The sequence below is a fragment of the Ambystoma mexicanum genome, chromosome 10, assembly GCF_040938575.1.
Source record: "Ambystoma mexicanum isolate Mex_15411 chromosome 10, UKY_AmexF1_1, whole genome shotgun sequence".
In the NCBI taxonomy this organism is placed as follows: Eukaryota; Metazoa; Chordata; class Amphibia; order Caudata; family Ambystomatidae; genus Ambystoma; species Ambystoma mexicanum.
The window spans coordinates 339,260,221-339,287,099 of NC_090932.1; the positions used below are offsets into that span (position 1 = coordinate 339,260,221).

The window sequence follows — 26,879 nt, forward strand, 5'->3', positions numbered from 1 at the left end:
CAGGTCACCAAGGAGGGGGAGAAGAGGCCCATCGCATATGCATCAAGAGCTCTCACGATGACAGAACAGCGCTACTCTCATATCGAGAAGGAGGCCATTGCCGTGCTATGAGGGTGTCATCATTTTCATCTATACCTTTATGGACGGAGATTCACGGCGATCAAAGACCACAAACCCCTATTACCCATCTTCATGGGTACATCGTTAGACCCACCGGCAAGGATCACTAAGTGGTTGCTGCACCTCCAGCAGTACAATTTTGAGCTGGTTTACCAGCCGGGAAGTGGGAGCCCGGCGGACTTCCTCTCTAGGCATCCTCGAGCGGCAACCTCACAAGAAATCCAAGTAGCCGAAGAGACCGAGGAGCACATATTCCAGGTGGTGCGAGCCATGAGGCCGAAGGCGGTCAGCATCGAGGACATCGAGTCTGAGACCCACAAAGACCTGTGCTGTGACCTAGTGAAGGACGCCATTATCTCACTGGAAGACTTTCATGAAAAACACGCACAACAGGACCGTCGAAGCGAAGATTTTTCTCTCTGGGACGTTCACCGTCAGACAAGACCTGTCGATCACAGAGAGTGGACTGTTGCTTAGGGGTAATCGGATTGTCATCCCACCGAGCATACAAGACAGAATAGTGGCACTGGCCCACGAAGGACATCAAGGGATAGCACGAACCAAAGCTCGGATCAGGCACCGGGTGTGGTTCCCACAGATTGACGAGAAGGTTGAAAAGCTGATAAGTACCTGCCTACCCTGCCAAATAACTAGGGCCCCGCCTGAACCCGAACCCATACAGTCAGCGGAACGTGGTCGTGGCCGGTGGGAGGCAATCGGCATCGATTTCGGCACACTACGGGAAGGCCTCTACCTCCTGGTGGCTATTGACGACCATTCCCGGTACCCCGAGGTAGAAATAGTGGAATCCACTGCAGCGGAGGTAGTCATCCCTGCCATGGAGAAAATGTTTGCAACTCATGGTCTACCCACCACCATTAAGAGCGACAATGGTCCCCCCCTTCACGGGGGAGGAATTCAAACAGTATTTGCACAAACTGAACGTGAAGTACCATCACATCATGCCAAGGTGGCCTCAGGCGAACAGTGATGTAGAACGATTCATGAGGACCCTAAACAAAGTACTAAGAGTCGCAAAGGCGAACGCCAGCCCGTGGAAGATTGACTTCTACCGCTTTCTGCGGAATTACCGGGTCACCCCCCACAGCACGACGGGCGTCACGCCAGCTGACCTTATGTTTGGCACAGTCATAAAATCCTTGATTCCACATCACCCCAGCAGGACCCCGGACGAAGTTGATGAGGAGCGCACGGAGAGGAGGATAACTAGCGCCAACGTACACATGAGTGTCAAGAGGAGGGCGAGACCATCTGATCACCGGGTGGGAGGCCAAGTAGTCATTCTGCGTAACCCAACAAAGTCAAAACTGGACACCAGATACGACGAGCTCCCATGGACCGTCAGTGGCAGGCAAGGGACCATGGTGACGGTAACGAGAGGGCGCTGCCAGGTGACAAGAAATGCATCGTGGTTCAAGGAAGTGCCACGCAATCTGTGCACTGATGGCGAGGGCCACCTGGAAGATGAAGAATCTCAGTCCAATGAAGAAGAGCCCGCGCCCCTCCAGGATGAGGCAGCGCCGGGTGACAGGACGTGGGAGCAGTCGAGTGAACTGGACCTGGGGGAGCCGGACAGAGAAGGAGAGCCACCCAATGGGACAGCGGGGGTCAGTCCCCGAGGAGGGCGATATAGTTTGAGAACTGCCACGAGACCGGCCGCCAGGCTCAAAGACTATGTATGGTAGTCGGCCTCCTGTGGACCGTGAGCAGGAAGGGTCCTTGGATATGAACAGTTGAACAGTTGTTTTGAATTGAAGTTTATAGTATTTGTGTTTATCGTTGATCTTGTTTGAAATAAAGGAGGAATGTTGCATCCGCCCTGCGTCCTGCTACGCGGTGACGCAGGGCGTTCCAATAAAAGCCCCGGCAGTTCCGGGGCAGACCTACATCCTGCGTGTGTGTACTTCTTTCGGCTCCCGTTGGAGCTGCGACGTCGAGGCCGCGCGGCCTAGCCTCTGATCTGTCCGGTCTCCCAGCGCCCAGAGCTGCGGGGACACGGACATAACAGTGCGATGTCCATGGTCCTGCAAAACTAACCTGATTTGAATGCCTTCTGTAGCCAGCGGCCCGTTTACAAAATCGAGCCGGGCTTCTTATGGGGGCATGGCCTAACAGGCGGCATTCAGCTGAGGCGAGTGTTGCCTCTTAATTGTGGTGCTGACCTCCTGCCAGGCTACACCCCTTTTCGGCCTCGTTTCGATTTGGAAGGCCAGTTAAAGCACTGCACTTCATTCTTTTAGCTTTCATGACTTAAGGAAGAGGGCCGTAGGTTGTCGTCTTCTACCTTCTTGTGGCCAATTATAGCAACTGCAACTAGATATGAAATACTCGGGATTCCTTATTGTGGTATCTATTTGAAGCATGCCTCTGACGTACGTCGTGAGAGGCCTTACTGTGCAACTCGAAAGAGTGAATACGCAACGTTCTCCCTTAGGGGGGTATGCCTTCTCTGTTCACATGCTGGTTCACCCCAAAATGTGCTGGGGCCTCTGGCCTGGATTCCACATTTCAGAGTGCCTGAAAATGGCAAACACTCCCTGGACAGGATTGGAGACTTCGTTCTAACAAATAAGTAACCTCACTATTTATTGACAAAAGTTAGGTTCTTTCGTAGTTGGCAGCTAGATTATTTCCTGATCAGAGGGTTATTTATTAAAGAAAAGATAGTCTGCTCGTCCATAATGGGTGAGGGGGAACACATTATGGAGGATCCAGGGGAAACAGGCTCTTGACTGAATAAAACGGTGCCTTACGTGCAACTACAGACTCTGGGTGGTCAACACACGTGTCCCAAAGTGTCATTGCCAAGAAAGAACTGTGCTGGGGTGCTTTGACATCCTGAGAGGGAGCTGAAGAATGCTTTTGGGGTGTGATAACCCTTAAAACATGTTCGTTTTACTAGGGAACTGGACATTGGAGTAAGGCCGCTAAGTCAAAGTGGATTAGACCCAGAATGTTTGGCTCCTACAGCCTGATGCGGTTAAATTCGTTTTTCTTTTCATGCCCTAATGGTACGCCCCTGGGTCATGTTGGACTTTCTCTTTCTCGGCCCTAGCCCTCAGAGCCCAGGCATAGAATGGGCCATGAGATCTGGCATAGGAATCATCGGCTTTAAGAGGCCAGGCAGCTCTAGGAGGAGAATACTGAGGCGGGCATGATTCTGCATCGTACCCTTGAAACCACAGTGTACCTACCACCCATCACTGACTCAGCTATTCGCCTGCTTGTTTTGAGCCCCTTTTAAACCCAATGTCTCTGCTAAGTAGACCACACTGTGTGTTTAATCAATCAATCAAAAATATATGTTTATTCGGATGAATCCATCCATCAAACAAATACAAAGTACAAATAAACACATTGCACATACTACAGAGAAGAAAATCAGTTCACATAACAGCTAAACGACCCTTTCGTAGATACATGGCTCTTTTTAAAAAGGACAGCATAGCCCAAACAACATAAGGGGAGTCAGCAGATAAAAGAGAAAAACAAATAGAGCAGGACGATGTAGTCTCAGATTAAAATGTCTAAATACTTGTAAGCAGGGCAAAACAAAATTAAATGTTTTCGGTCTTCCACAGAATCTCGGCCAACTGGACAACTCGTCAAATCAACAAAGCCCTTCCAGCTAGCAGTATTGTCCCTGAGCAACAGACTGTTGGAGCAGGCACGGATGATCAGCCGGCGGTCCGCCTTTTTCTAACTCAACATGAGATGAGGCCGAGAAAGATCCACCTGGTTCATAACAGCATGGGCTCTGTTAAATGGAATCGACATCTCCTTGCACTCGGGGTGGAAGTGTGCAGAAAGATTGGATTCAGTGAAAAATCCACTAATAAAAGAGAGCCAAGGAATTGTGCGTCAGTTGTCCCTGGCCAATAGACGTAAGGATAAAAGGTGTTAAAACTTGCATTCTCATTTGGCCAAAGATGTAGCCAAAAAAGGATTGGCGCTAACGTCCATTGGTCCACTAGAAAGCCCACTCCCAATTCCTCATGGGCAGCAAAAATTAGGAGCAAACCCATGTAGTCCCAATAAACGTTTAAAACATTTATTTTCCTTTATCTGTAATTGAGACATTTTCGAGCAACCCCAAATGGGAGCTCAAAATAGGACTGCAGGCTTTATCTGGATCCTATAAACTAATAATATGAGGTCCAGTGGTTGACCATGGCACTGAGCCATAAAACGGGAAAGCCCACCAAAATATTGAATCATCTTCAATTTTTGCATACTTCTGCTGGAAAGCGGATATCTAAATAGTCAAAATCCTTGACCCTTGGAATGACCGCTCAATTGCAACACATTTTCACAGGCTCCCCTCCCCCCCAACACACCACTGCAGCAAATTTCACAGAATTGTTCTTCAAATCCTAATTGTTCAAATAAACGAAATAGGCAGTAATCAATTTCTGAAGAGCCATTGCTGTTCCGGCAATCAATACCACGTCATCGGCATATGCTAAGGTGGGAAAACCCCTGTCACTCACCCTCTGGAAATGAGCCTGGGAGCCCACCAGGGCATTGAGTAAACCATTAATGTACAAAAAGTGAATAAGACCAGAGCCAAGGCACAGTCCTGGCAGACCCCCAAGCCAACCTTTAAACAGGCCGTGCATTGCCCCTCAGGCCCACTTCGCGCACACGCCTGATTTCCATTATGCAATTACTGCAACGCAGTCAAAATCTCCATTGGGCACTTCATGGACCCTAGCACGGCCCACAGCTTAGAACTGTTAACTTTGTCAAAGGCCGTGCTCCGGTCCATGAATGCAAGATATGCATCACCCCTGCAAAAAACAGAATGTTCACCAATCAATATGAATCCAATGCCTGTTCCATTGTGCCTACCCCTGGTCTACAACCGAGTTGTATATCGGAAAGAATGGAGTGTTCTGAGAGCCAAGTTTCAATACACCCAAATAGCACTCTGCCAACATATTTAAAGGTGGTGTCAAGCAGGGAGATGGGTCTATACGAAATTGGACAGGCAGGCTCCCCCTTTTTTTGTTTTTTTAAATAGGAACAATGATGGCAGACTTCCAGGAAAGTGGATATTGAGCTGTCTCTAAAAGGCATTTGAAGCCATGGTTAACAACGGTGCCCAAATGCCATACTGATCATGAAAAATGTAGGCTGGGATGGCATCTGGGCCGGGGCGTGATTGCGCTCTTGCTTATGTATGGCAGGCATGGTATCAACGGTAAGAAAGACAAGTGACCACAGTTCAAGGGTGTTCATTGAACTTATGCAAGGGTGTGATAAACGCCTATCTAAACCTAAATCTACAGGTGGGAGCAAGCTACGATCATCAAATAATAATAATGCAGTCCTACTGGAGTCTTGTCAAAATAAAAGTGCCTATACTAAAAAACCTATTGCCAATCCTTACCACTTATTTACAAATAATGTGGGGTAGTGTTCATGATATGATATGTCAGAATGTTTGGGCCATTGGCTTCCCTTCCCCACGTTTTCAGCACAGGGCAAGGCGGTTCACTCGAGCAAAGCACACACTCTGGATTCTACGGCACGAGGATACAGTTCCATTACCAGCATCGGGACCTTCCGTGTCCAAGTCTCTTTACTTCTTAACAAGTCTCTTGACTCAGAGGGCCTCATGTAAAAAAAAAAAGTTCCTTTCCTCTTATACGTATTCAATTCTTGTGATTCACTCTGGATCCCCCTCAGCCGGGCTCAGATCTTCTTTTCAATACAAAGGTTCAACATTGGATCTCCCTCTTCCGGGCTCAGATCCCCTTTTTACAATGTTCAGAGAATTTTCTTTTTGGGGTACTCACGGTTCACCCAGGATCCCCCGCAGCTGGGCTCAGATCCCTTTCTTTTACCCAATCAGTCTCCCTCAGCCAGGCATGGATCAATTGCAGTGTACATTAAACCCTCAAAGACTTCAGAATGTTCACAGGGTTTAGCTTGACCCCTTGCAGGACCACTTCGATCTCAAGATTCGCTTTTCTCACACTTCGTATCAGTTGGATACCTAACAGAGACTTTCAAATGAGCACCCACATCGTGCCGGACCACTCTGTCTACACTATCTTTGCTTGGCCTCCCAAAGTTCAGTCACTCCTTTGGTTTTCAGTTATATTCACGTATGTCTCACACACCGTTTTCACTCTATCTTCATACAATGTTACCGCTTGCAACCTTGGTTTAAAACACAGGCTGGTTTGGTCTCAGTCTCCCCGACTCACCGGCTGTGCAGTCTTTTCTGGCGCTGCTTTTTTGGAGGAGCCAGGCACAGTACCACAGCAGCAATCTATCCTCCCTGCCTTGGTTATTGACACGGGAGAGCCCCGGGTACCTCCGACACACTGCAGGTTTGATCAGCTTTTGTTCATGGACTTGGGTTTCTTACTTTTCAAGGCTCATGAAAGTAACGGCCTTTAAGTGTCAAGGGCACTTCTGCCTTCCAGGCGCCCCTCTCTGGTCTCACCGTCTTTCTCCTTGTATTAAACGGCCATCTTGGAACCGCTGTATCCTCGTGTGCTCTGCCTCGCTCAGAGTGTGCTTTCGTGCTCTGTCTTTTATCAGTGTGATGGAAGTCAGGTGTGTGTGTAATGATCAGTAATTGCCTGACCTTCCTTGACCATTTTATTGGCGCATGTCAGGTATACGGCTCCGATTTTAGTCCGTTGTTGCTCACGGTGAGCTGCCCGTGAGAAAGTGTTGATATCGGGAAGGTGGGGGTGGGGGTGCCGAGTTCCTAGGTATCCTACCTGGTAGGACGGGGAAAAGGTGTTATAGGGAATGAAATACCACGTCTCACCCTCCGGTGTCCCACTTCCACTCTCAGAAGACCCCTCATCCAGGTGATCCTCCCGCACTGTTCCACCTCCAGGAATTGGATCCAAAAGCGATGTCAGTTCCTGGCCACCTGGATGACAGATCCCGGGGACTAGCTGGTGAGACACCTTCAGGTTTCTCACACTTAACAGTGGCAGAAGATACCTCCTCAAACGTAAAACACAATGAATGGAAAGATCTGGGGATTTTAAAGTCACCAAAAGCAAGTGTTTTGCAGAGACACAAGCTTCATTAAACCAACCCTTCTTGTTAAACCTGGCCTTCCTCTTACTCTTCTGCACAAAACCCTTACAAAACGCTCCCATTAATTCCACAAAACTGAATGCTACTTATATGATGTTACGAGGACTTTCTAACATTTTCAAAATACATGGGGATTGCTCGGCCGGTATTTTGTGATGCAAGTTGGAATCTGCATTTCTAGCTCCGCTAATTCTCGTATTGGACATCATGTCAACCTCAGCTAAATTTGGAAAATGAGTTACAGCTTTCTTTTCCTTGTCCATAATCCCCAATCACTGAAGAGTAATGGGATGATGATCGCTACAGGGATCCTCCAATACTTCAAAATCCGAGCCCACATTTGTGCTTAGAGGCAGAAATAAACAATACTGGAGAATCCCTGGTGATTTCAAAAAAGTTGGAAGGCCAGGGATATCGGGATGAACACGTTAATTAACTGCACACTTGCCCCACTCAATAAGCCATGCAGAAAATTGAAGGCCTTTGGCACAAACCCGAACATCTTGCATCTCGGGTTTGGGTATTTTGAGAGTCATATCCTCAAAGGGGTTGAAAAGATCATCCAGTGGGCCCACACCCATTTTCATATTAAAATCTCCCCCCAACAAAAAGGTGTCATTACTTTCTGACCTCAACACCAATTGTTCTTCAATAAAAAATAAATAAATGTGAGATTCAACAACCTATTTGCCTTAGCCTTATGCAGACTGTTGCAAAAATTAAGAACTGGCACAGACGGCTCAATGATAACAGCATTTGCGCATAATCTACCAGCCCTTGATACCTGATGCCTGCACTCACCCTTTACCCTTGCACTTGCCACCTGCTGGCCGTACTTTACTATTGTTATTTATTCGATTAACACATGTACTCCACTGTCCCTTCCCCCTCTGCACTTTCCCGCTTCCCCTTTCCCATGCACGTACGCGATCTGAATGACACCTGGCTTAGTAGGATCGCTGTCTGTCTTTCCTCTGTTCCCCCCCTTGCCTCGTCGCACCTTGAAACACTTTTGTATAGATGCGTTATAAATGCCATATCATATCATATCCATGTCGGTCCCAATGACCTTCACTTTACAATCAAGGGAAACCTCTTTCAGGATTGCTAGGCCACCAAAACCTCTACCCCTGCAATTTTTGCTTGCAGCTATCCCGTAATAGACAAAACCGTCAAGGAGAGGGATCTCCAAGGGCCATGTTTCCTGCACAAGAATCACCTCGTTGGTTTTCAGAAAGTTAAAGATATCTGGATTTGTGAATTTCCCCATAGCTAAGAAAGGAAGCGTGCAGAAGACTGGTCCCTTTCGCTGTACCAAATTATCCTCCACTTACAAATTGAGAATATTCCCCTCACCCTTTAAGACCATGATACTTGGAGGGTAGAGCGAGGGGCCCACCTGCCATTCAATTTCCTCAATGGTGGAGAGAATTTCACAAAAATTGTAAATCAAGACCACTTATTCAGTGTCTTCCGCCCTTCATGGCTTCTGTTAACGCATTCCCCCAAAACCCCCATTATCTAACAATTCAGGAGGATCAAAATTTGACTTACTTTGTCCCCCGAATTTGGATAGAAGAAAGCCAACGGAACCAACTTACTTTAAATTCGAGTTAAACAAGTAGTTGAGGAGTGATTGGTCAGCAAAGGAAACCACTATAAAGTCACCAACGACTGATTTTATTCAGTTGGGCCAACCCACCCTACCCTTCTCGCTATCAGGATTTCTCGTAGATTAATACTTGGCCCCCCAATACTTGGCGTACCTCTATCTCCACACTTACGAGTTTGGGGGCACTAACCACCATGCCAACAGCCTCCAAAAGCCCTGCTCCCGTACTACCCTCCACCATCATTGATCCCTTCTTTCTGAGTGTTCCTCATATATTTGCCCAAGCTCTCTGATGGAATCGTCCAAAATTGCCAATGTATTCATGACCCCCTGCTTAAAAGATTGTAAAAACTCAAATGGTTTTTAAACTCATTTCCCAGACCTCATTACCTCCTCGACTCATGCCGCTCGCAAGCAGATGGGTGTGCCACCTAGAGAGAAGCCGATGAATGGGATTCAACTTCTCTTCTAGTAATGCCTCCAACCAGATCTTATCCTCTCCCTCGAGAGGAACTGAGCCGTCTGAAAGGGCCTGATCCCCAGAGTCCTCATGTTGTCCCTCCTCCTCCCTGATGCTCTCATCTAACCTGCCCAGGGGGATGTGTTTGGGACCATTCATATCCCCCGGACCACCGGGACCATTAATGTCATGTCCACTAATGTCCCTCAAGCCCCAGAGCAGCTACCTTAAGGGCCTTCTCCGTTACCAAAATGCGATTTTCAATTTTACCAGCCATATCCTTTAAATTAAGGTCTAAAGATAACTGAGAATTTGCTTTATGGTTCTCCATGATTTGTTTATATTTTTTGACCTATCTAGCAGCCATATTATCCTCCCGGACTTTTCCTTTAACCATGTTGCAGAGGCGTAAACCCAATGGCTCCCTAAACCAGGTAAAAAGGACAGTAAACACAATGAAAGGTTACAACCAGAAGGCTGATGTGAATTAAAACCCCATATAACCCAAAATAATACCAGCAATAAATACTTCAAGTTAAACTCAGTATCTGTTATACTATGTATACATACTCATGTGCAAGATGCAAATACAATGTGCAAATTGCAAGGTACAATGTAAATTGTATAATGTGCAAACGCAATAGAGCAACAGCTATACATATCAAGAAGGAGGGCATGAAAACTCCCAGGTCCCCAAAAACCTCAAAGACCTCCAAAGACCTCTCCCTCTTTGCAACAAGGTGAATACAATGCATATTCAGGGCCCAGGCGATGCAAAGAGTGGAAAATGGAGCCCACCGGAGTAGGAACGGGACACGCCATGACAGTTTAAGGATCAATCAGAGTCTGCCCACCACAACTCCCTCTGGTTAGATAGATCCTGGTGTTCCCAGTTGTTTTCTGGCATTTCAACCAAGCAAGGCGGGCAGTCAACTGTCAAAGTGCCAAAAATACGGGAGCCCGATCTATCTCACCAAGTCACCTACCTTCCTCTGGAGTACCTTCCACTGGCAAACGGATGATTAACTCAGGAGTTTCAGAAGTGTTTGCCTTTCCTCGCCAGCAAGATATCACTACCAGGTAACTCTTGAATCGCTGAACACTGGGCGTTTAGGAAGCTACAAAACTGTGGAGTCGTACCAGATATTGCTGAGTGCTCCCGCAGGTCCTCCAGACTTTGACGCAATGCTGCCCGGTGGCTGTAAATAGCTGTAGTTGGTGCACCCATCCAGCGGTCAGCGTGCGGCTGACTGGCTAACAGTCCCAGCCCGCCACGCGTACCTGCCTGTGTGTTTATTGTACATCTCCCGTTCCTCCTATCGATCTTCCCCCACCTCCCACCCTTGGTTTAAGTGAGCATAAAAACGGGCAGAATCGATCTGGCCCACGTATCGAATGTTCTATTTGGCCTCCCTCATGTTTGCTGTCTGAGTCGTATTTAATTGTAATGATTTAACAAATGATTTCAAAGTATGAATTTGTATGTGTTGTATAACATTTCTCCAGCATGGGGTCTGGCATGGATTCACATGCTCATGAATATTCCCCGTCGTCAGGCTGGGAATCCTCGGTAAAGAAAAAACCAGTATCAGTTTCGTTTCTGATCTGTCTTTCGTAGTAATAACCAATCACTGGTCTCTGCGTCATACTGACCACAGCCAATGACTGCCCTCTACCTAAGCACCGCCTCTGGCAGCCATCTTCAGATTTTTACCGCACGTTCATGTGTTGGGATCCTCGTGCTATTGCTCTCCAGCGTTAGTGCTATTTTTTCACGTTTTTTCTCAAAAACTTCGTTTTTTTTTCGGTCAAAAGAGCCTCAAGCTCCACCGACTCTCCATCCGATCAACGGGGACCCGTGTCGGATTCGTCTGCGCCCCTCAAGGGTGAAGAATTCGTCGAGCTACGCTTTTGGAGGACTCCAGAAGCTTCTCAGGCCCGGACATGGCCCAGGAGAAGGGAAGCTCGACGCCCAGAAAGCTGTTCAGGGTCTGCCCTGGATGCCAGCTGCAGAACGTCTTTAAGGAGGACGAACACTCCTTTTGTCTCTACTGCTTACATGAGGACAAGACGCACGTGGAGAAGGACTGTGCGTTTTGCGGCAATATGTCGGAGCGGACCATGAAGGACCGCCATCAACGTCTCGCCAACTGGCTGGAAGGGAAGAGCCCGTCAGGCGAGAAGAAGAGGAAGAAATCCGAGCGGTCTTCTAAGACCTTTGAGGACGCCCCGGCGACGGTGGTCCAACACAAGGCCAAGCACCGCGAGTCAGCTGGCACCGGGAGCGCCGAACGGTCGGGCTCTACGGGCGCCAGGCAGGGCGCACCCTCCCCGGCACCTTCAGCCACGAGCCAACGCTCTGGGTCGGGTAAGAGGAAGGGCGAGCACCCGGCGAAGCTCCTGGAGAGGCCCCGGTCGAGCTCGAAGGCCCCATCGGAGGGGGAGCGAGGCAGTGTCCCCCCCCCTTCAAGGATAAGGCGGTGAGCGCACCTAAGGTGGTGAAGGCCTTAATCCATCCGGCCAAGCCCTCTATCGAAGCTGTCACGGCGGCCCTGGTTCAGCCTGTGGAGGCTACACCAGTGGTGGCGACCTCGGGGCTCAGAGTCTCCCTGCCTCCTCGGAGGGAGTCCTCTTTTGTACCCATCGATAGGACCCCCGTGAAATCCCCGGCGGGGAAGAAAAAGGGGGGGCAGGGCGTCGTCATAGATTCGGCTTCAACCTCGGAGGAAGAGCTGATCGAGGTCTTAAGCCAGGGCCTTGGCGTGGAAGAAGACCGGCCCGTCGGGATGGATCCCGACGCAGGTGACGACGACATCGTCGAGGGTGCCGACGGGGCCCCTGATCGCCCGTCGGATTCCCCTCTGCCAGCGCCGCAAGACAACTCGGCGGCCATTTTGTTGGCTATACAGTCCTTATGCTCAGAGATAAGGACGAGTCTACCGTTGCCGACGGAGGAACCTCTCCCGTCGGGGGATCCTGAACCGGGACCTTCTGGTGTTCCCCCGCCCAAGAAAAGAAGGATTCACCCTCCACCTCCTTTTCAGCCGTCGCGCCCCGTCCAGCCCTCCTCCCCGTCCACCCGAGGGGATGATACGGGGACTGACAAGGCAGCGACGGGCACGGACGACGAGGTATACGACGAGGATCTACCGTCATCACCTCCCACCAGGGCTTCTCCGCCCGACGAGATTGGATCGTTCCACTCCATGATCGCCAGGGCATCCGAGCTTTTCCAACTCTGCCCTGAGGAGAAGAAAAAGGAAGGATTCCTTTATCAACGGCGCGAGGTTAAGAGGAAGACGGTCCTCGCGGTGCCTCTACTGGACGACATTTGGGATGAGGGCCTCGCCCTCCTCAAGAACCCTTCCACGACGCCAGCTAGAAGAGACCGGTACGAGAAGAAGTACCGGGTCCCGGACGCGGCCCCCCTGTGCCTCCGGGCGCAGCCTACCCCGGACTCCGTCGTCTCCGCGGCGGCCAGGAAGAAAGCGGGGGGGGGGTGCGGCCTCCACATCGACTTCCCCACCGGACGGCGAGGGAAAGAAATTGGATGCTATGGGACGCAGGGTCATCTCGTCTGCAGCGACGACGATTAAAGCGGCCAACGCCTTGGCTATCGTGGCCCGCTACGACAGGGAGCTATGGTACAAACTGGCTCCCCTGCTGGACTTCCTACCGGACGACAAGAGGGCAGATGCCCTGGAGATCCTACAGGAAGGTGAGGTGGCGTCGGACCACGCCATCACTATTGCGACGGACATCGCCGACACTGGGTTTCGCCAGTTGGGCAACGGTGTGTGCCTTAGGCGGCGTGGATGGCTCAAGGCTACGGACTTCCGTCAAGACGTACAGACCAGAGTCCTGGACATGCCGTTCGATGGGAACAACCTGTTTGGGAAAACAGTGGACGATTCCCTTCAGGCCATTAAAGCGGACACTGAGACGGCCTGGGCCCTTGGGGTTCTGCAGCAACGACGGACGCCCTTTCGGAGCAGCGGAGGCAAGGGCGCCTCCAAAGGTTCCGGCAGCGGTTTCTCCACCTACCGTCAGGCGGCCCGCTCGTCGTCTCAGGAGGCCTACAGAGGACGAGGCAAGTCTGGCGGACCCCGCCGTCGTCGCCAAGGAGGTCAAGGCGGCAAAGCCTCGTCGAAACAGGATTGAACCGGCCGTGGGGTCGGGCCCCCACCGAAGCACCCCGGTGGGAGGCCGGCTGGCGAGCTTCGTCAGCGTGTGGGAGTCCATCTCCACCGACCGTTGGGTGCTGGACGCCTTAGCCCGGGGCCACGCGCTCGAGTTTCAAAGAAGGTGCCCGCGCGTCCCCCCCGTGGCCAGGAAAGAGCTTCACGTCCCTCAGCTTCTCCTGGAGGTAAGGGCGATGCTCAGGAAGGGCGCCATCGAACTCGTCCCAAAGAGGCTTCGGGGCTCCGGAGTTTACTCGAGATACTTCCTCGTGACGAAGAAGACGGGAGGATGGCGCCCCATCCTAGACCTGCGACATCTGAACAAGTTCATCAAGGCGCAGAAGTTCCGGATGGTCACCCTCCAGCACGTCCTGGGTCAGCTGGAGGAGGGGAGACTTCCTGTCGTCGTTGGATTTGGAGGATGCCTACTTCCATATTCCCATCCTAAAGGGGCACCGAAAATTCCTCAGGTTTGTGGTCCAAGGGCGTCACTACCAGCTCAAAGCCCTCCCCTTCGGACTACGGTCGGCACCCAGGGTATTCACCAAGTGCCTCGCACCGGTGGCGGCGCAGCTGCGCCGCGAGGGGATCCACGTCTACCCCTACCTGGACGACTGGCTCATCCGAGCCAAGACGAGGGAGCTCGCCGTGGAGCACACGGCAAGGACCGTCCAGCTTCTCACGGACCTGGGATTCTCCGTGAACTACGCCAAGTCCCACCTGGTGCCCGCGCAAAACGCACTGTTTCTGGGAGCGAAGCTCGACACAGTGTCCCTTCTGGCCTCCCCGTCGGAGGAAAGGACCAGGTCCATCCTGGGCAAGGTACAGCGGATGTTGGTTTCCGACGCGGCCAAGGTGAGGTCCATCAAGTCCCTCCTCGGAATGATTTCTTCTTGCATCTACCTCATTCCCATGTGCAGGCTCCGGATGCGCCCGTTGGAGGAGTTCCTGGACGCGCGCTGGATCCAAACGACGGGCGGCTTCGAGGAGAGGATCACACTCGACGAGAGTTTCCGCCGAGCGGTCCGGTGGTGGGGCACCTGCGCGCATCTGACAGCGGGCATGGACTTCCAGACCCCAGACCACCAGGAGACAGTGACCACGGATGCCTCCCTGGAAGTGTGGGGAGCGCACACCGAAAATCTGCACGCCAGAGGCCTTTGGCTCCCGACGGAGAAGTCCCTCCATATCAACGTCCTGGAGCTCCGTGCAGTGTTCTGGGCCCTCAGGTCCTTCCTTCCGTCCCTCAAGGGCAAGGTGGTGAGGATCTTCACCAACAACACCACCACCATGTTTTACATCAGGAAACAGGGCGGAACCAGGTCCCCAGCACTGTCCAAGGAGGCGCAGGACCTGTGGCATTGGGCCGTTGCCCAAAGGATGTTTCTGGTGCCGTTTCATCTGGCAGGGATAAAAAACACCATCGCCGACTCACTCAGCAGGGAGCTGCGCTCGTGCCACGAGTGGGAACTACGGCAGGATCTAGTGGATCGCCTCTTCCGACGGTGGGGCACACCCCAGATCGACCTGTTCGCGACGGCGACGAACTCCAAGTGCCGGAGGTTCGCCAGCAGGTTTCCCCAGGCGAGGAGCATGGGCGATGCTTTCTCGTTCCCCTGGGAGGGCCTGTTCCTCTACGCGTTCCCTCCTTTGCCACTGCTAATCCGGCTCGTCAACCAGCTCAAGAGGTCACGGTGCAGGATGATCCTCGTCGCACCTGCGTGGCCGAGGCAGATATGGTTCCCGGACCTTCTGGACTTGTCAGCGTCCCCGCCAATCAAGCTGCCGGTGGACGCGGATCTACTCTCCAGGGAAGGAGGCGCCATCCTCCACCACGACCTGAAATCGCTGAACTTACAGGCCTGGCTCCTGCAGCGCTAGAGTTTGGGGGATACGACATACCGGCCGACTGCAGAGAGGTTCTTGCAAAGGCCAGGGCGTCCTCGACTCTTAAATGCTACGGACACAAATGGAAGAGGTTCTCTGTCTGGTGCCACGCACAGAAGATTAACCCTCTACGGATTACGACTCCCCAGGTACTGCCGTACCTGCTGACGCTGGCCAAAGCTGGTCTGGCACACGCGTCCATCAAGATTCATCTTGCTGCGATCTCCCGATACACCAGAACCACGGGGCGGACGTCCTTGTGGTCTCATCGTCTGGTGAAAGAGTTCATGAAGGGACTGTTCAGATCGTTCCCGCCGGTGAAGGCTCCGGCCCCGGCGTGGGAGCTCAACGTGGTGCTGACCAAGCTCATGGGACCTCCGTTCGAGCCTCTGCACTCGGCCCCGTTGAAGTTTCTGTCGTGGAAAACAGCGTTTCTTGTGGCCATCACCTCCGCACGACGGGTGGGAGAGATCCAGGCCCTTTCCTGCAAGGCCCCGTACTTGACTTTTCACGACACGAGGGTAGTGCTCAGGACGCACCCCTCCTTCATGCCCAAGGTACCGTCGGACTTCCATCTCAACGAACCCTTGGTGTTGCCTGTGTTCTTCCCGTCGCCTTCGTCGCCGGCTGAGAGGACTTTGCACTCGCTGGATGTGGCTAGAGCGCTGAAGTTCTACGTGGACCGCACAAAGTGTTTTCGGAAGACGTCACAACTCTTTGTGAACTTTGGACCTGTCAATCAGGGGAAGGCTCTCTCGAAAGCTTCCATTTCCAGATGGCTCTCCGGCTGTATCATGTACTGTCATCGGTTGGCAAACCGACCGCTGCCTGGCCGTCCGAGAGCCCATTCCACCAGAGCGATCGCAGCTACCACGGCGTTCCTTTCTGGTGTGCCCCTGCTGGACATATGTAGGGCTGCTACGTGGAGGTCGACGCACACCTTCACGAAATTCTACTGCGTCGATCGGGATTCCAGGGAGGAGTCCAGGGTCGGCCAAGCAGTGCTGCGCAACCTGTTCGCCTGAGGTGAGCCTGGTGAGGAGGTAAGATGCTTAATGTTGAGTTTGATGTAATGCTTAATGTTGAGCTTTTGCCACCTCCCGTGGTTGTGCATGTGTGTACTGCTATGTATTCTTTATTCATGAGCATGTGAATCCATGCCAGACCCCATGCTGGAGAAGGAACAAGTTACTTACCTGTAACTGTTGTTCTCCAGCATGGGTCAGGCATGGATTCACATGCGAACCCTCCCGCCTACCCCTCTGCGGCTCTTCACTTGGTCATACTGCCACTTCACGTGCTTCCAAATCTGAAGATGGCTGCCAGAGGCGGTGCTTAGGTAGAGGGCAGTCATTGGCTGTGGTCAGTATGACGCAGAGACCAGTGATTGGTTATTACTACGAAAGACAGATCAGAAACGAAACTGATACTGGTTTTTTCTTTACCGAGGATTCCCAGCCTGACGACGGGGAATATTCATGAGCATGTGAATCCATGCCAGACCCATGCTGGAGAACAACAGTTACAGGTAAGTAACTTGTTCCTTTTTGGGCATAGACAATAAACTATGAGGATAATGAATGAAAAACATGGGAAAGTTACCACAGCTTGTGAAATAACTAGTAGTGTAGTAAATTACAGTCTCTTAACGACTGAAACGATTATCATTCGCCCTTCATGTGGGCCATGCCTCAATCATGTCTCCACACTGCTCATAAAAAAAACATGGCGCTGTATGCTTATCATTGAGTTCTCCTCATGAGTCATACATTTTTTCTTTAACACTGAGAATGTTGCTTGTAAAGTGTCGTTGGGGAGGCACATTTCTTTTCCTAACCCCAAAAATACTTTCCCCAAATATTCTAGTAGGGGTGTTCATTACGATTATAAACTCCAATCCTAGAATATTTGGGGAAAGTATTCGATTTGAGTGAGGGTGCATATTTGGCAAAATGTCGCCCCCTAGCGGCATTTTCCTTGACGAGATGTTCACTGGATACCCATTTTTTAATGCAAGCAAAGACAAAAAAAGCTCAGTTTACAGAGAGGAAAAAGTTGCTCGTATTTGTGCTATTGCCTTCCAAAGATGGTGCGACTCTGGTGACTCTCCTTGAGTAATGTACTGTTTCAGGTTAGCAAGCAGTTCTTTTGTTGCATGTGTGTCAGTAAAATAATTAAATAAAATAGTTTTCACAGATCAGTGGCTGGAAGGATTAACTAAATGTTGCATAAAACATAGATCACCAGTCTCCTGGGAGGTGGAGGGCGGGGGGAGTATCGGGCGGCGACTCCTTCTTCTCTGAAAACGATGGGCAGCACATTTTGACAGTCGTAAGATGCTGTTTTTTCAGTTCTCTTCTGAATTGCAGTGTGTTACCTTCTTACCCACAGCCTCGTGCAGTGTACTGCAAGGACGTCCTAGACATTGAGCAATTCTCCACGGTGAAAGGTGTCAATCTGGACCAAACTGACAGCGATTTCTATGCCAAATTTGCCACAGGCTGCGTCCCCATCCCATGGCAAAATGAGGTAAGAAGACATTTGTTGTCTATTGTCTCCTGAATCTATCTCCTCCCTTTGTTTTCTGGTCATTAAGTAAATGGGATGACGTGCAGGACATTATTCTATTGTCACTCAGACGTAGACTAAGCGCACAAATGGACACTAAGTCATTGATCAAGTCAAGCCTCGATGCTGCTGAGATGTCTGTGAAACGTGTGATATAAGGAACATAGATTTTCCTTGGAATAAATGGACAGAGCATAATTACTTCCATTTGTAATCAATAGATGGCATTATGTGGTCAAACTGACAGATGGCTAGCTAAAGGAAAGATGAACCATTGCACATAAAGAGAGATATAATAAAAGCAACACATAAAGAACCCATTCATATATTTTCACCAAGTTGTAAACCTATTTGTAGTGACCAAGAAAGGATATTCAAAAATATGAATTATACATACTATACCACAAGATTATTATCACATCATAGATAAAAGGTAGGCAACTTCAGCAAATTAACAATTCTGGTCTCACAAACATGCAAAACACTAAGAGAAAAACGATAACACGAAATTAATGAAAAGCCTAGACTTGAAGATAGCTCGAAGTCAACAGATTAGCCACAATTGAGACTTGCAACAACATATTATGGAAGTGCCATCATCACAGAAGGCAACTAAGACCTATATATTTAAATAGGGTGGGAAGTTAAGGTTCCTAGCTATACAAAGTTAATATCTCCTAATATTTGATAATGCCAACTTTGAGATTTGACCTTTTATTACAAACTAAACAGAAAATAAACAAAAGTTGTGGGAAAGGTTACTGGGTTCCACCTGGAACCAGGAAAGATGCAAGACCAAATGTTGTCATTCACGAAGTTTATTGGAAGACTTTTTACAAGAATGAGCAACTCAAATGAAATGGGGATCTTGGAAATAAGTTGGGATGGTTCTTCTCCTATGGGGGGCAGGGTCAGGTCCCTTCCTGCATAGAAGACCTTTCCGCAGGATGCTGGTACATAGGCCTTCCCAGCTTTGGATGCCTTCAAAAGCGGGTACCTGGCCCCTTTCTAGCATTGCAGGGTTTGGGAAGACCCCAACCCATCTTCTTTGTCGGGACTAGATGCAGGATTTCTTGGGTCCAGTACCCCACGAATCACTCTGTTCGAAACTCCTGTGAGCAGGCGGATCAGTGTGTATGCTCCAACAGGGAGAGCTATGGAGTGGTGCCTGGGATTGTTCTGTGTGTTCGGTGTTTACAACTCTCTGAACTTGCAGTAATCTCCCTGCCCCCGGTTCATTAATCCTTCCACCATCCTGGCCTGCCTATGTCTGATCCGGCATGTCCGAACCTGCCTTCTCTGTCTAAGTAAGTGTTGGTTCTTTCTCTCTCCCTTCCTCACCACCTCAATTTCTTATCTCCACTCTCACCTTTCAGGACATTGTGGTCACAGCACCTGCTGTCTGTACCTCGAAAGCACCTACTCCTCTAGGAACTACCTCCTCCAGAATACGCTGTACCTACGAATGTTCTACTTCCAGCCTAGTCTACACTACCTTTGCTCCCACCTTCTTTATCCCCGCTTGTGGTGATTTTCTTTCACCCTTTCCAGAACATTTATCTTCTGGAAGTTGCGTGAACCATTTTAGAGCATTTTAGGTCCAGTTGCTCATGAGTGGGATGGTCTAGTAGATGGTGTTCTGTTTTATGTATTTGCATTGGTTTAAATAGAACATTTTATCCATAGTTCTGTACATAAGCAATGCAACAATACAATTCTGATATTAATAGAGATTATATGAACAAAAAATGGTATGCTGTGAGCATGGCATTGTATCAATAGTAGACACAGACACAATGGATGCAAGTTTCAAAAACCTTTATTTGGTAATTTGGTTGGATTGGTAGAATTACTAACGGGCCCTAACTCTAGATTGGAGTAATCGCGACCATTAAATAAATAACAAAACAGTCCCAGTCAGTCTAGTCAACATAAAAAAGCTTATACTAAGAGAATTTTACCTTGCCCTCGTCCTCAAAATGACAAATGTGTTAAGGGAATTCAAAAGGAAAATAGTGTCTCTAAAGAAATGTCAGAATGGCTTTAAATAACAACTCCCTTCCCCATGTTCAGCACCACAGGGTCTAGAGAGTTTCCGAAAAAGTATAGGTGGATGGCACAGTTCTCTCAGTCTTGCACACTTTGGCTTACTGGTAAAATTTAACAGCTCAGGCTTGGGCTTCAAGCTTCTGGTATTTCACTCACTTCCTTAGGCTTCGTCTGCCTTGTCATAAATATACAGCAAAGTGGCAGAGAGTGGCTGTCTGAGGCTGTCTGAGGCTGTCCGAGGGTGAACAAGCCTCTCCTGCCCACTTCGCCTGTGTTGGAATCCAGCATGTTGAACGGAGCGGTGAATGGGGTCCAAACGACACGAAGGCAAGTCCACCTTTTCGCTAGGGAGAAGCTTCCACCGCAGCTCAAGGACAAGGTGAGCAGACCAAGCTTGGGGCGGAAAGGTTGCTAGCCCCCCCGAATGCTGGTGCTAGCACCGTCGACAGGGCAGCAAAAACATTGTGCCTAAATAACGGGGAGGGTCTGGAGAGTGAAGTTACTTTATTGCTGCTGTTGTTCTCTGCCCCATCAGGGGTAGAGTTACATGGAAAACCGGTGGGGGTGACCTTGGAGTCAACCCAAGAACTTGATCTTGGTCCATCCTCATCCCCAGCCCAATCTCCTGCGAGTAATGTGAGTACGGTGGACAAAGATCTGTGTATGGATGGCCAGGCATCTACTAGCCTGCACTTTTTGACCACAGCTATGGTGCACACGGCCTACTCTGAGGCAGATTATCTGCAGCCCAATTTAGCCCCCTCTTTTGCGGCCCCCACTGCTATGCCCGATGAGAACCCAAGGACGACCACCTGGAGTGTAGGGGGCCAAATACAACGCTTGGAGCCAGGGGAAACTAAGGGATTCTGGTGACAGATTCACCACAGGTCTATCCCATAAAAACGTGCTCTAACCCCACCCTCCCTCCGACAGTGTCGGTAACGACCACCAGGACCAGTGTTGAGGATATGGAGAATGCAACGGGGGGAGTCCCTCTGAACAAACCATCAGATATGATCTTGCTGGAAAATGTACACCTTCTGGAAGCTTACTCTGAACAAACTGACTGTGCTTCTTTGGGGTGAGGGGTCTTAACAGCTCCTCCCCCTTGTATAGGCAAACTATCTCAAGCCTATTGGGGCGCCTAATTCGATCATGGGCAGCCCAGTGGCTACTTTGAAATTCACCTTGGCACAAATAGGAGGTGCATGGTGGACATTTGAGATACTGAGAGACTACAACGGTAGTGGATGCCCGCCCAGCTAAAGATCCTCCTGCAGTGGAGCAGGAAACAAGTTTGATGAATTCCACGCTGATAAAGGACATTGCCTCCTTATCCCTACTAATTGAAAAAAAATCAACAAGCCCACTTAAGATTGCGGCCCAGCACAGAATCACCTCAAAAAGATACTCAAAATTTGACAAACCCAAAAGAACTATGTGGACGGAATATTAATAATGCTGCCAGAGGTGTTGCCTTGAGTCCCAATCTATCTAAGGATACATTTGAGTCAGATTCTGGCTCCTCTTCTTCCTCAGAATAAGTGCAGCGCCCAGGCCCCTCTGTAACTGCTGCAAGATTTGCACACAAAAAAGAGAATTGGAACCAACAATAGAGAGAATCCAGTAAATTTACAAACCCAATGCTGTTTGATTTGGGCCTTGACAATATCACTTGCGCCTTTTAAGAAATTTTATGAAGCTATCAATGATAGCTACAAAGACCAAACCACTCTGCTGGCTATGACACATTCTAAATTGATACACATTGAAGCTTTTGTTAATTCTTTACAAAACGGACCGGACAACGAATATGCTTCAGAGAGCCTTCTGCAAAAACTATTGTGTGATCATATGGCTGACGTAGGGGCTAAAAAAAACTGCAATTGGAAGCGTCAATAGAGGTCTTGAAATGGGGGGGAAGAATCACCAAACCCAAAAAAATGCCTAAAGGCTCTGTCAAAGAAACTCAAACATACCACCATGACCACAGCCAAAACATAGTGATCCCGCAGGGGGAACCCATTGAGGACTTGACGACAGTAACGGATAATCCCAGAAGTAATCTACATCTATCATCTCGGCCAATCGAGGACGAGGGAAGGAAACTGTGTGATTGTGTCCCTCGTGAAGCCCCCGTCAGCCCTACTCCCTTAAATCCCTCCTTCGGAGCAGGGAACGCTGTTGAAGATGCTATGGCCGATGTGGGGGGGGGGGGAATTCGGCCCCTGCTGAAGAGGAGCAAGTTGAGGGCAATACACATGAAATCTTCTATTCAAGAATAAAGAAAAAGAGGATGGGTAGAAACAATCTACCCCCACCACAGGTACAACAGAAAAAAATAAGAAAATGCCAATAAAAAAACCACCCAAATCGAAAGGAGCCTGAGGTTTCATCAAAAACCTAAAACATCCTTCGCAGGAAGCAGAAGCTAAGACCCTGATCCCTAAAAAACATAATCAACCCAAAAAGGTGTAAGAACCTGTTGCCCGCTTATCAGACCAAAATATTGAGGTGGGAGCGACTGCAATGAAGAGTAATCAAACTGGGCCTGTTATTCTATTTGATCAAGATCTCTTGGACTTGTCAGTTTACGAATCTGCCGATATTGATCAGGAGCTGCTTGCTTCCTCTCTCATGGGGGAGAGGGAGGAGGTTATAGAACCTCAGATACCACCGGTTAATCTTGAAGTGAGACTATCGGTCGAATTACCAACAACGCAGCTACCAACAGAGCGATTTCTAACCTTGGAGGATAGACTTAGACTGGCAATAGCAAGAGAGGTACATGGGGGCCCTGTGTCACCACTACCCTTGAAAAAATGTACAGCTGCAAGTGAAATACCCGCTTATAAACCAGGCTACTGAAGTTGGGGGAGGAAGACAGCTGCAAAAATGTTATGCTGAGATGGCTGGACAAAGAGCCCCTGGCAGATCTTTAACTGACACAATATTGGCTGAAAAGGAGCTTCAACCACAGCTGCATAAAAATCAAAAAAAATTCAAAGGAATTAAACGTCCACTCCTCCTTGGTAACGGCAATGAAACACAAAATATATATGTGGACAGAATGTTGACAGTAAATGATGGGCTGCGAATGAATCGCACAAACATCCCAAGGCTTTTACAACACATTCCGGCCCTAGAGGCAATAGACACAGGGGACATTATGGCAGTTTAATTCCCAATCCCACAGAAATTCGACTATGCTTGTTTACATATCCATTCACAAATAGTTTGTAACCTGTTACTGGAGTCAGCAGAACATTGATGGCTCTTGGGTTTTGATATAAGTTGCAGAATGATCCCACCAGGTAACATACATGATGGTCTCGGAAAGGGAACTCAGCGGGCTGAAACCACTGAAGAGCATAGAGGACAGACTTTGAGAGCATCAAAGGGGTGAGGCGGGGGGCACTTTGGGGGGGCAGTTGGAATACAGTTTAAAGAGGATATATCATGGGGGGAAGCCCAATCAAAATCACATTTGATCAACAACAGGAGTGCAAGAGGATGATTACTGTGCACTCCAACCCTAGATGTAGTCGTCTAGAGGATGAAAGCTGGGGATGGGCGGCTGGCACTCTAAATGCAAACAGAAATCATTAACGGCCGGAGCCCCTCGACAGAGAGCAGGTCGTATTCGGGTCATGGAACACAAGGGGCTTCAGCCATCTGTTTAACAACACCGTGAGCTGCTTTGATGACTTTGATATTTTGTGTTTTTAAGAGACTTGGCTCTCGGCTGTGCCAGGGGTTTTGTCTGAAGTACCCCTCGGTCATTCTGGAAACTCGAAGTTACAACACCCTCGTTCTGTCCAATGGAAACCAAGATGGCGGCTACTCATTTCCATCACGAAGAACTCTTATTACCAGTCTAGTCTTCCATCCAAGATGGAGGAGCCTGTTTCACAGCTCCCTTCAATTCTATAACTACCTTGGTGGAAGACAGGCAAGTGCGTTGCTGCTCCCTCATTCTGACCCAGCACTGCTCCTGCTTTCCTCTGTGTTTGCAGTTTGCCCTTGCGAGATTTATTTGCACCGTTTCTTTCTTTCCACTGTGTTTGTGTCCTCTTGTGCATATCTACTATTTCCCACTTCCAGCGTTTTTTTTCCTCCTTTGCCTTTTCTTCTGTTCGCTACATCTCAGTCCTGCATCTTACTTCTTCTTTCCTCTCCTCGTCTGCTGCCTTATTGCCGTTTCCTCCTCTCCCTTTTCTTCTTACCGCCTTGTTACCAACAGCAGTTTTCTTTTCTTCCGCTGCCCCTCCATGCGGCATATATCTCCGAAATCACTCAGAGCATTTTCTTTCTTCATGCTAATTCCTGCCGCGCCAGCTCTGTAACCGTAGCATTTTCCTCTAGAGCTTACCTCTGACAGCTTGCTCCTTCCGTAGCCAGCATCTTGCGGCTGTGTTCTTTACTACCGCAGCACTTACAGCCCGTCCCCGTCTTCTGCGTTCCAGTTCTGAATTCCTCTTCTGGCGACCATTGGACTATTGCTGGGCTGCCGTTCTCTCTACTTACCTTGAATCAATGGAACTCCACGTAAAGACACTGAACTTTCAAGACTTCACAAGCCTTATTCATCTGAGTTTTATTCTCCAAGAGGGTTTCCCAGGGAGCGGCCCCCTGGGTTGCACAGAGCCCATTTACTGGCCTCTGGACGATTAGGGTATGTTCCGAAGTTCAACAAGGTTCCGACAACCAAGGAAAAGACCTGTGAGTACTCCATTGAAAGTAATTATATTGCTGAGAGATAGCAACGCCCAAAAGAAAAAAGATGGATCAACAAATCCAACAACTTGTTGCAGCAGTTCAAACTCTCAATACAGAAGTCCAAACCCTGCGAAACGAGAACACTGTGCTCCGACAAATGATTACCCCCCGGACTGAACTGCCTCCTGGACCACTACCTATGGGGGAAGTACAATGGTAATCCAAAAAGGTTTAAAAGAATTCTTAGACTCCTGTATTGTCCAATTAACCTTAAAACCTGCGTTTTTTCCTACAGTCCGTTCTAAAATTAGTTTCATGATTTCTAACTTGTCTGGGAATGCGCTGGCATGGGCTACCCCTCTACCAACAGGGGCTCCGAAGAGGGCCCTCCAGTCTAGCTCAGTAAATGAGGAGGCTTGGGTTGCTTTTTTTGGAGCTGTATGAGAATCCCATAACATTGAAACCACTGGCCCTGCCTCCGCTGATTAAGAGGGAATGGGTTTTGACTATCTCAAAGGAAGAGATCATAGACCTGATTAAACAGGCTAGTAATTCTAGGGCTGCGGGTCCAGATGGGCTATCAAACTGTATGCTTAAAATGGCCCTGGAAGAGTGGGTGGAATTCTGCATGAATCTCTTGACTGAGATTATGTGCTGGGGAGAGACCTCTGACTCCTGGAAACGGGTGGTGGTGATCCTGATTTTTAAGAAGGGTATTAGGGTGGATCCCAAAAAACTATTGCCCTCCTGAATGTCCTGGGAAAGATATTCACATCCCTCCTCTTAACTCGATTGAAGAGGTGGGTTATTGAATTGGGGCAGTATGATTTGAGGCAAACAGGGTTTGTAAAATAAAAAAGTAGGGTGCAGTATGAATCTGCTGCTGTTAAACATCCTAAAAATGAGAGCATTAAGGAAGTGCAGGAATATATACATTGCCTTTGTCGATTTCACACAGGCGTTCAACAGCATTGATTGTGATTTATTGTTGTTAAAAAATGGCAGCATGGCACTGTCCACAAGATAACCTCCCCCCATTATGCCATTGTACACTTCCACCTCAATGCAGGTAAAGCTAAATCAAACTGGGCTTTTATCCAAAAATATTCCTACTTCAAGAGGTTTAAAACAATGTTGCCTGCTTGCCCCAGAGCTTTTTAACCTGTTTATTTCAGATCTAACAGACGCAATTGTGAGGTGAGGTGAGGTGGGGTGGAGGTGGGTGGTTCCTTTCCGCCGAAGTTAAATGGTGAGCAGATAGGTTGGCTACTTTATGCAGATGACTTGATCATTCCCGACCACACCCAGATTGGGATACAACGTAAATTGAATGCTCTCCAAAAATACTTACAGACCAATGGGCTAAAGATTAATGTAGCGAAATCTGCAATTTTATTTCTACAAAGTCTAAAAGGGGAGAAAAGAGCAGAAATGTACCTGGCGTCTGGTAAATTAACCGATAGGTCTGGTAGATAATGCTAGGTATTTGGGAATTGGGATTAATTCAAGTATATGTGATGCTGAGCGAGTACTTGAGCTGAAATCAAAGATCAAGAACCTGGCAACACAGGGAAGTGTGATTCTTAAGAAATTTGGAAAATGTTCCTTGCTGCTGCTCCTCAAATTCTATAAGCAGAAGGTGACCCCAATCTTGACATATGGAACAGAGCCCTTGTTATGCTTGCCATGGGAAATTTGGCCGAAATTGGAAGGGTTGTTTTGGAGGAAAATCCTCATCTTCCACGGTGCACACCTAGGGCAATCATAAAACATGAATTGGGGCTCCTGTCTTTGAATGCTGTAGAGGTCTGGAAATCCCAACTATTGTATCTCAAACTAATAATAGAGAACTCACCTCCTGAAATGATGGTTCTAAAAAAAAAAGGAAGACTTGAGGTGTGATTGGGTTCTGGAAATTTGGTCCAAACATTGTAAAGATCTATTGCAAAAAGCAAATGTGTCGGAGGACCTGTTGATATCCAACCCAGAGGCGGTTAAAAAAAAAAAGATCTGGTTTGGGGATTGGATCTCAACAGAAACAGAGAAATCTTGATTCAGTTTATTTTCCTATTTAAGTGATGAAACCAAAGCGCTAAATATTGTGCCTAAATATTTGACAAAATTTCCCGACCCGATTCAACAAACTTTTTTTTAATGAGATTCAGGCTGAACTGGTTTCATACAGGAGAGG

The 26,879-nt window shown here is 48.8% G+C and overlaps 1 protein-coding gene across 1 annotated transcript in view; it reads left to right on the top strand.

Moving 5' to 3' along the window:
* The window catches only part of LOC138491423 (G protein-coupled receptor kinase 5-like), a 901,946-nt gene that overhangs the window by 846,430 nt on the left and 28,637 nt on the right, over positions 1 to 26,879 (top strand). The window contains exon 14 of the mRNA XM_069617943.1: positions 17,744 to 17,881. Coding sequence (XP_069474044.1) covers positions 17,744 to 17,881 — 138 coding nt within the window. The remainder of the gene's footprint in view (positions 1 to 17,743; positions 17,882 to 26,879) is intronic.